Here is a 10660-nt window from a genome sequence, read left to right on the forward strand (position 1 = left end):
GTCTGTCCTGCAGATGATACCAAAAAAGGCTCAGGAGTTACTATTACTGCAATCAGGAAAACCCTGTTGGTAACAAACATCTGTTGACCTAATGACCTGGATGATAAGTGAAGGTGCAAAATCCTTAAAGTGTCAGACTCTACAGACGAAGTGACTTCGCCATGAGCAAATCGCTAAAGACTCTCGGAGGGTCACCGAATGATGAGTGGTTGGAAGGAAAAGGGGTTGTTGTTCAAGCCCATAGATATTGCCAAAGATACTCCTTTTAATGTCTCAAACATGGGGCAGAGAAAAAGTCAGGCTAATAGTGTTGGAAAGGAGGAGCTGATGGAAGCAGCTAGCATTGATCAAACTCCAAGCCTTCTAGAGACTACTTTCTTTTGTGAAGGGGGCATTTAGAAATTACATGTATTCATTCCATAGTTATTCATCAAGGATTGGATCAGAATCTCAAGGGAATAGTTCTAAATACACATGTCCAAATGTTCCTCAATTTACTCAGTCAAAATCTACAGCGAACAGCCTAGGCTTATACATTTTAAAAAGAAGTTTTCCCAAATAATTGTGGTTCACCAGCAGAATATAACTGAGAATTACTGCAGCAACCACTCCAGTCTCATCTCTTACTCATATGGCCAATTCCTTCTCTTATGTGAAGGTGTGAATAAAAAAGAAAAGTGTAAGAGGCAAGAGTCATCAAAACTGCAATTTTTAAAATTGTCCTGGGTAAACAGTGGTAGAACAGGGACTAGTAAACCCAAAAGGAAACCTGATTTCATTATTTATAAACCCCTTCCTTCCTTCCCATTAAGACATTCTAGATGGGAGAGCAGAGTCTAGACTCCTATCTAAGTGGATGGTTCTGCCAGAATAGGATAATATCAGGCAGTTATTTGTTCTTCTCTCTTAATTCCCACTTCATCACCACCTGTTCACTGTCAGTGTTTTGCTCAGAGTCTTCTTTAAACTGGCACCTAGGCAAGTTTACAATTCACTCACACTCTTTTTCAAAATAACAACTACTATCCCTGAAAACTGAAAAGCATATAAGAAATCTATAAGCTGAAGGGAATAAAAAGCACAAACCAAAATCTCGGGACTTCCGTGGTGGTCCCGGGGCTGGGTCTCAGTGCTCCCAGTAAAGGCCTGGGTTCGACCCCTGGTCAGGAAACTAGATCCTACATGCTGAAACTAAGCCCAGCTCAGCCAAATAAATAAATATTAAAATAAATGAATCCTCTTCTTGGCATTTCCCAACTGCCAAAATTCCAGCTTGACTTGCAACTTTTCACTTGCTTGCTCCTTTTCCTTTCCTTTTACCCTCTTAAGACTTGGGCAATGAGAGAGAAACTGTGTTTATATAAACCATTTTTCATAAAATGGGAATTTGTGAACAGCAGCAAGATTTCTATTATGTTGTAAAATGCTTTCGTTATGTTTGAATTTTAAGACAAAGTCTACTGAGGCAAATTTTGCTTCACTGTGTTATTTTAGACTGATTAAAAAAAAAAAAAAAAAAACCTTAAGTGGGGGAAATTATTTGGAAAATGTTTTACCTTTAACAAGTGCAGTGTTATCACCAATACCAGCCATAAACACATAAAGGAATGCTTTACTCTCTAATGCTTGAGAAATATCAGGATTAAAGTGAAATCTTAGACAGTTTGGTTTCTTCAAAATACTTTCACTCAGGGAAGGCTGGAGCTTCCAAACACGGAAAACTGAGCCCACCTGTGAGAGTGGAGGGAGTTCCTGGCGGTGCTGAAGAGGCCAGACTTCACATGCTTCCTGAAGAAAGAGCAGGAGGGGCAGCTCCCCAGGCACAGCTGCCCCCCCCCCGAGCAACTCCCGGGGGCTGAGCGTGGAAGACCCCGAGGGGTACCTGGTGAACCAAGTGGTCACCAGCACAAGAGAACGCCCTTGCTGGGTGTCAAACATGACCTGACCCGCCTGGCTGGATCTCAGAACCCGGGGTCCTGGAGGGCTCAGGGCTCCAGGTCTGCTGCCTCCCAGGCCCACTTGCACTCACCCAGCTCCCCCTGCTGGGCACTGGGTCTCCTTCCTCCTCTGCCCACCCCAGCAGCCCACATTCCCTGAGCCCCTGTAAACAGCCAGTGCCCATATCACTTCACTCCCCTCAGGCCTTCACTTCCTGTGGGCTCAGAGCCCACCACCCACTCCCACGCATGTTCTAATGGGAAAGCCTTCCTTCTAGGGTAGAAGGGTGGCTGGCAGACAGAGCTCTGCCCTTTCTGGGGGCACCGACTTTTTTCACCCCCGGCCCCTGACTCGGGTTTGGAATTGTTTTTCCATGGTTACAGGGCCTCATGGACACTATTCAAGTCAGGGAATGTTTAACAGGAGGATTCCTACGTGCTGTTTCTCACAAGTCCTTTGTTTCTTTTTAAGCGGAACAGCACGCTGCTCCCAGGAACTGGGGTCATTGTGTGAGACAGGCTTGAATCTCCTTTAGTAAACATCTCTTTACGACAAAACTGGTTAGTCTCGATCCCCTTTCTTGAGATACGGATTGTCTCCTGAGCTTGTGACCATCATCATCCCTCGTTCCCTTGGTAACGGCTACTGTACCTTTGGTTTTCTGATCTTTATCATTGACGAAAGAAACTTCTTGTACTACAGCCTATATATACTCACAGAAAAATCATTAAAGCACCTTTGCTCCATCAGAGCTTGGGTCCCCGTGTCTGTCTGTCTGTCTCTCTCTCTCCCCGGCTGATTCCTTGGAGCGCAGAGACCCGTCTTGCTCACTCTCCTGCCCGGGCTTCTAAGACTCTCGAGAAGGACCCTGTGCCTTCACCCCCTCGAGAGGGCGCCCGGTGCCTTCGTGAGAGACGCAAGTCCTGTCTCAAGGACTTTATTGGTTTTCTGCGTAAACCAGGGAGTATTGGCCTCTTTCTTTCTCTCACTTTCTTATCGTCGCCTCCAGACGGCCAGGTCCCAGTCCATTAAAGGACCTCAACAATTCGGTTTACCTATTTACATACTGTTGTAAATAAAACACTTGTAGATTAAAAAAATGCTTCACAAACATTTGGTAAATAAAGTTAGGTGACTGATACCTTGTTCCTGGCTTCTATATCGGCGTCATAGGAAAGCAGCTTTGCTGCGAGTGATACATTCTGGCAAAAGACAGCGTAGTGGACAGCGGTGTTGCCACAGACGTCCATGACATTTGGGTCGGCACCATGCTCCAGCAGAAGAGTCGCACACTCCTCCTCTTGGCATTCTATGGCCTGTCAGTGTTGTGCCAAGAAACAGCAAAACTAATACAATTATGTAAAGTTTAAAAATAAAATAAAATTAGAAAAAAAAAAGTAAACAGGCCACAAGCTTCACCAGTTTGCTATATTTCAATGAGATAAATTCACTTTTAGTCCCAGGAAATCACACCCATCTCATGTGGACACGGTTTGCTGCTCCATACCTTCATCAATGCTGTCCTCTTTTCATTGTCACAGAGGTTAAGCAGGCATTTTCTCTCCAGGAGGAGAGTGACCACCGCTGAATGGCCATTGGCACAGGCCAAGTGGAGCGCAGTCCTATGAAAGCAAGAGCAATTTTTAGGAAACCCTAGTGTTACTGTTTCAAAGCAAACAATCGTTCCTGTGATTGAAAACATCATGCTATTCCTATCACTCTAAAACAAATGTTTCGTTTTCTTCTGGAGAAAGAACAGTCTATATTCACTTTAGCTCTTCTTACCACAGTAATCAAAGAACTATCTACTTGAATAGAACAAGCCTGACCCAGAGATTCAGCTCAACTTGGGTTTGTATTTGACTTTCACTCTGTCACTCATTAGCCGTTGCTCAGCCTCTCTGTGCCTCAATTTCCTCATCAACAGAATGGAGAGGGAGTAGTAGTTATCTCACAGGACAGCACTGTGATGCTTACATGAGAGCCATGCAAAGGGTGCAGAACCATTCCTGGCAGATAACAGCTCAGTAACTGTTAGGTCATATTATCATATTTATTGCTAGTACTACTAGTTTACAAGGACAACATCTCAATGAAGTCAAAGGATATGACACCTCCTTTGCAGATATATTTTGAGTATTAGAGACAACATTGTACTTCGGTGATTCTAATATGCTCATTTTCTCACATTTTAATGTCTCTGACATTGGAATATAATTTATAATTCACAGACTTTACAAATTGTAGAATTTTTGTTTGTCCATTTCTCTTTTTTCCTGTTGGTCTAATTCCCATGAGGTGTTTTCATCTAAGTCTGCTTTAGAGATGATGTATAATATATATTATTATATAACACAGGTGTACGACACAGTGATCCACAATTGTTAAAGGTTATACTGCATTTAAAGTGACTATAAAATATTAGCTATATTCCCCATGTTGTACAATAAATCTTTGTAGCTTGCAGGATTTTAGTTCCCTCACCAGAGATCGAACCCTGGGCCCAGAGCAGTGAGTCTTAACCACTGGACTTCCAGGAAATTCCCAAGATTCCCTTGACTTCTGAAAAGGCTGAAAGTTGTCACAGGATACCAATCCTCACAAAAAATTCTAAAACAAATTGAAAGTGCCAAATTATTTTTATCTGTGCCACATTCCTATGGAATATGGAATGAAGCAGGGCAAAGGCTAATAGACTGTTGTCAAGAGAACACACTGGTCATAGCAAACACCTTCTTCCAACAACACAAGAGAAGACTCTACACATGGATGTCACCAGATGGTCAACACCAAAATCAGATTGATTATATTCTTTGCAGCCAAAGATGGAGAAGCTCTATACAGTCACCAAAAACAAGACTGGGAGCTGACTGTGGCTCAGATCATGAACTCCTTATTGCCAAATTCAGACTTAAATTGAAGAAAGTAGGGAAAACCACTAGACCATTTAGGTCTGACCTAAATCAAATCCCTTATGATTGTACAGTGGAAGTTAGAAATAGATTTAACGGACTAGATCTGATAGATAGAGTGCTTGATGAACTATGGACAGAGGTTCGTGACATTGTACAGGAGATAGGGATCAAGACCATCCCCATGGAAAAGAAATGCAAAAAAGCAAAATGGCTGTCTGAGGAGGCCTTAGAAATAGCTGTGAAAAGAAGAGAAATGAAAAGCAAAGGAGAAAAGGAAAGATATAAGCATCTGAATGCAGTTCCAAAAAATAGCAAGGAGAGATAAGAAAGCCTTCCTCAGCGATCAGTGCAAAGAAATAGAGGAAAACAACAGAATGGGAACGACTAGAGATCTCTTCAAGAAAATTAGAGATACCAAGGGAACATTTCCTGCAAAGATGGGCTCAATAAAGGACAGAAATGCTATGGACCTAACAGAAGCAGAAGATATTAAGAAGAGGTGGCAAGAATATACAGAAGAATTATACAAAAAAGATCTTCATGACCAAGATAATCACAATGGTGTGATCACTGATCTAGAGCCAGATATCCTGGAATGTGAAGTCAAGTGGGCCTTAGAAAGGATCACTACGAACAAAGCTAGTGGAAGTGATGGAATTCCACTTGAGCTATTTCAAATCCTGGAAGATGATGCTGTGAAAGTGCTGCACTCAATATGCCAGCAAATTTGGAAAACTCAGCAGTGGCCACAGGACTGGAAAAGGTCAGTTTTCATTTCAACCCCAAAGAAAGGCAATGCCAAAGAATGCTCAAACTCCCACACAATTGCACTCATCTCACACTCTAGTAAAGCAATGCTCAAAATTCTCCACACTAGGCTTCAGCAATATGTCAACCATGAACTTCCAGATGTTCAAGCTGGTTTTAGAAAAGGCAAAGGAACCAGAGATCAAATTGCCAACATCCACTGGATCATCGAACAATCAAGAGAGTTCCAGAAAAACATCTACTTCTGCTTTGTTGACTATACCAAAGCCTTTGACTGTGTGGATCACATTAAACTGTGAAAAATTCTGAAAGAAATGGGAATACCAGACCACCTGACCTGCCTCTTGAGAAACCTATATGCAGGTCAGGAAGCAACAGTTAGAACTGGACATGGAACAACTGACTGGTTCCAAATAGGAAAAGGAGTATGTCAAGGCTGTATATTGTCACCCTGTTTATTTAACTTATATGCAGAGTACATCATGAGAAAGGCTGGGCTGGAAGAAGCACAAGCTGGAATCAAGATTGCTGGGAGAAATATCAATAACCTCAGATATGCAGATGACACCACCCTTATGGCAGAGAGTGAAGAGGAACTAAAGAGCCTCTTGATGAAAGTGAAAGAGGAGAGTAAAAAAGTTGACTTAAAGCTCAACATTCAGAAAACTAAGATCATGGCATCTTGTCCCATTACTTCATGGCAAATAGATGGGGAAACAGTGGAAACAGTGTCAGACTTTATTTTGGGGGGCTTCAAAATCACTGCAGATGGTGATTGCAGCCATGAAATTAAAAGACACTCCTTGGAAGAAAAGTTATGACCAATCTAGATAGCATATTGAAAAGCAGAGACATTACTTTGCCAACAAAGGTCTGTCTAGTCAAGGCTATGGTTTTTCCAGTAGTCATGTATGGATGTGAGAGTTGGACTGTGAAGAAAGCTGAGTGCTGAAGAATTCATGCTTTTGAACTGTGGTGTTGGAGAAGACTCTTGAGAGTCCCTTGGACTGCAAGGAGATCCAACCAGTCCATTCTAAATGAGATCAGTTCTGGGTGTTCTTTGGAAGGAATGATGCTAGAAACTCCAATACTTTGCCCACCTCATGTGAAGAGTTGACTCACTGGAAAAGACTCTGATGCTGGGAGGGATTGGGGGCAGGAGGAGAAGGGGACGACAGAGAATGAGATGGCTGGATGGACGGAAAGAGTTGGAGTGAACTCTGGGAGTTGGTGATGGACAGGGAGGCCTGGCGTGCTGCGATTCATGGGGTCACAAAGAGTCGGACATGACTGAGCAACTGAACTGAACTGACTGAAATCAACTTTCAGATTTTTTTCTTTTCTTGTTTTGGTGCCGAAACCCAGGAAACTCCAGAATTGTTGCCTTTGAAACCATTCTTAGAGAGGTCTCTGGGGTGGGATATGTGTATTCTTACAACTGATTTATGATGTTGTACAGAGGAAACCAACACAACATGGTACAGCAACCACCATCCAACTAAAAACATTAAGGTGAATGAACAGTAGAACTAGAAAAAATGGTCTTTGTCAGCACACACAAATGTATAGATAGGAATTTCAGTTTTCTTCTGGTACTTTTCTCACCCTGTGTATTTAAAATTTTTGATCTATACTCCCTCTGAACTTTTTGGTGAGATAAAAATCTAGTTACTTTTCTCTAAATAGTTACCAGGCTATTTCTCCACCATCTACACGTAATTTATCTTTCTAATAGAAATGTCATCAAGCAAATTTTTATATCTAAAAGGGCAAATCTTTGTCTACTATACAAAACTTTCAATTTCATCACAATTAAAGACAGCATGTGTAACCCAAAATCTTTAAAACCACGATGTTTATTTGGTTTAAATATGGAAAAACCATAGATCCTAAGAAAATGTCCTCTTAGTCAAAGGCACAGCCAGCTTCCTACTTCCAAGCTGTCTTCTAAGGTCCTTCAGCAAGGAACCTATACACCTAAGTGTATACTGATATAAAATGGATATTGCATTGTATCTGAAGGATTTTTAACCCAGAAGTTGACCTGTCATGGGGATTATTTTTCTTACTATGCAGTTTTCTGTAATACATAACATTATGGTATAAAAATGTGTACATTAAATGCCAACAACATCAAAAATCTGTCCACTGCCAATATCCACAATGGACGATCCATGGGAAGAAGAGTTTTCATAAATCACATGAGAAAAACAGGGTGAGAGCCAGGGAGTTCCAGATTTCTTGAGAGCTATAGAACTTGAGAGCTCTTACTCACGAGTACATCAGGCTGACACGTGCATAACAACAAAGGAAGAGGAGGAGGAAGAAGGACAAAAAAAGACGCTTTTCATGTTTCATTTCAGTTCTGTGATTACCGACATTCAGTTAAATCACTTTAAAACGACCACTAAAGTGCTCTGTAAGGGGAATTATAAGAGGGTCCGAAACCAGCTAAGGCTTTTGCAGCCTATCAAGTCTGTGGGGCGCTGGATCCCACAAAGGTGTCTGCGAGCCTTGGAGGGGAAACTCACAGGAGGGAGCCCTGCCAGGCCCTTCCTCCCACTTACCTGTTCTTCTTGTCCCTGTCGTTCAGGCCATTCTTTCCGAGCAACAGAACCTGCTGCACTTTGGCTACATTGCCTACGCTGGCAGCTTTGTGGATCTTTTTGAGGTCCCTGTCTCGGATGTGGTACCCGGGCTGGAAGCTGGTTCTACGATGACCTCTGTCTCTCCCCAGGCTGATGGAGGAGTCTAAGGGCGACTCGCCCTTCTTACTCCTGAAGCCAAAAATCTTCTTCATCGCAGAGCCTATGGGCTCCAAACACACCTCACCTCCCCCTCGGCTCTTCACAGTCCCCTAAACCCAACACAAGCACTACAGGGAAGCCTGTAAGCTTAATGGTTTGCTTAACAGTTTCCCAGCTGGGAAGCTCAACGGTTTGGAATCTTTCATCCCAGAATGATTGTTGCTAAGCGACAGCTCTAAACACATTGCCCGTGTGCCAGAATGCCCAGTGTGCATGTGCAAGAACTGGAAGTGCATTTTTCAAAAGAAGCAAACAATATCAATAAACCCTTACCTAAGGGAAGAAGGAAAGAGAGGAAACTGAAATAACCACAGAAAGGAAGGTGACATTACAACAGATACCTCAGAAGTAAAGAAGCATAATCATAAGGGGACGTTATTATTGATGAACAGTTACAAATTGGAAAACCTAGAAGAAATAGATAAATTCTGAGAAACATACACCCTGTCAAGACTAAAACAAGAAAAAATAGAAAAACTCAACACTCCAGTAACAAATAAAGAGATTCAAATATTAATTAAAAAAAAATCCCAAAAGTTAAAAGCTTAGGACCAAATGGCTTCAAAGCTCAATTCTACCAACATTCAAGTAAGAATTAAAAGTAAGACTATGCATAAAAAACACTTGAAAAAATTTAAAACCCATTCATGATAAAAAAAAATTCAATAAAATAGAAATTTCCTCAATAAAACAGAAATTTCCTCAAGGCCATTTATGAAAAGCATGAAAAGTGAAAGTGATAGTCACTCAGTCGTGTCTGACTCTTTGTTATGCCATGGACTATACAGTCCATGGAATTCTCTAGGCATGAATATTGGAGTGGGTAGCCTTTCCCTTCTCCAGGGGATCTTCCCAACCCAGAGATAGAACCTAGGTCTCTCGCAACGCAGGCAGATTCTTTACCAGCTGAGCACCAAGGAACCCCAAGAATACTGGAGTGGGTAGCCACTCTCTTCTCCAGTGGATCTTCCTGACCCAGGAATTGAACCAGGGTCTCCTGCATTGCAGGTGGATTCTTTACCAACTGAGCTAACAGGGAAGCTAGTCTACTTGGGAAAACAGCGTCTGATAGTAGGAAAAGCAGGGACCAAGAGGCTTTGACCAGGATGGCTCCCATCGTTAAAAAGAAAAAAGCCCTCTGTCCTGTGGCTGATTCATGCTGATGTTTGGCAGAAACCAACACAATACTGTAAAGCAATTGTCCTTCAGTTAAAAAAAAAAAAAAAAAAAAACACCTCTCCCTCAACTATGCTGCCCCCTTTACCTGCAGCCTCAAAGGTGCTCAGCCCACAACCAAACACCCTGAAGGAGCTGCCCAGCCTCACTCCTCCTCGCCACAGCCTAGATTCTGCTCCCTCACTCTGGAATTGTTCTCTTTGCCACCGGAGCTGAAATCAAACGGCTTGCCTACAGGTGAAGGGGGAGAGCTCTCAGCACTTCAGGTCACAGGTGCTAGATGGTAAGGTTCAAAGAAAGCTGCCAGTAACGTTACCAGGGTATAAACATCACATGGTGAGGCCACGAGCTGGATCCTCACTGGAGGGAAAAAGAGCTCAAGACCCTCAGTCCCTGATCTGTCCCCACAGATGGGGAGGGGGGCAGGTTGGCATGCATACAGTCACAGGCTGTTGTCACTTCCTGGCGGGGAGGGGACTCCTGCCCTGTGTCTGTGCGGCTGACCCACTGTGCTCTGATTAAACGTATCCCAGGTGTGGAGAATGTTCAACCTACCTCAGTCTGGCTCCCAGGAAAGAGCAATGAGCTTTTTTCTCTTCCCAGGTGGTGGCTGAGGCTGGGAAGAAGCAGGAAACACACATTTGCTCAAGAACACATTCTGATCTAAACTCACAGTGTAGCGTCAGCCTCTCATTTCTGATACTGCAGGACAGGCAACAGCCAACCTGAAAGGTGGTGAAATTGGCCCAGGTCTGAACCTCGGTGTGTGTGGGGTGGAGAGAGAGGATTCTTTATCAGGGACACGGATGGGCCCTGGGGCTGTTTTCAGCCCGTGAATGAGGCTGAGGGATGGAAGAACTATTTCTCCAGGATCGAGGCAAGTGCAGCCAGCAGCTCCAAGCAGTCCTTGGGCTGCTCTGTCCACATCTGCTCCCTGGTTAGTTTCTGAAGCTGTCAGAGCACAAGAAAGCTGTCTAAAGGAAAGTGGGATGCTGGCGTTCAGATGCTTAAATAAACCACATCTGTAGCAGGGCAGAACCCAAGGGCCATGTCTGG

General features: G+C 43.1%; 1 protein-coding gene across 1 annotated transcript; it reads right to left on the reverse strand.

Moving 5' to 3' along the window:
- Positions 1-3065: 3065 nt before the first annotated feature.
- Positions 3066-8476, reverse strand: LOC138990491 (putative ankyrin repeat domain-containing protein 20A5). Its single transcript, XM_070382042.1, has 3 exons — positions 8189-8476; positions 3446-3560; positions 3066-3254 (listed from the first exon to the last, which is right to left on the reverse strand). The coding sequence occupies exons 1-3, from the start codon at positions 8419-8421 to the stop codon at positions 3066-3068; spliced, it is 537 nt and encodes a 178-aa protein (XP_070238143.1). The 5' UTR covers positions 8422-8476.
- Positions 8477-10660: the final 2184 nt, after the last annotated feature.

This window comes from Bos mutus, chromosome 13 (assembly GCF_027580195.1).
Source record: "Bos mutus isolate GX-2022 chromosome 13, NWIPB_WYAK_1.1, whole genome shotgun sequence".
Taxonomy (NCBI): Eukaryota; Metazoa; Chordata; class Mammalia; order Artiodactyla; family Bovidae; genus Bos; species Bos mutus.

Coding starts and splice junctions, on each gene's coding strand:
- LOC138990491 (XM_070382042.1), bottom strand. CDS start 8,421: ATGAAGAAGATTTTTGGCTTCAGGAGTAAGAAGGGCGAGTCGCCCTTA. Junction 3,561..8,188: donor GACAGGGACAAGAAGAACAG/GTAAGTGGGAGG, acceptor TTGCTTTCATAG/GACTGCGCTCCACTTGGCCT. Junction 3,255..3,445: donor AGAGGACAGCATTGATGAAG/GTATGGAGCAGC, acceptor CAACACTGACAG/GCCATAGAATGCCAAGAGGA.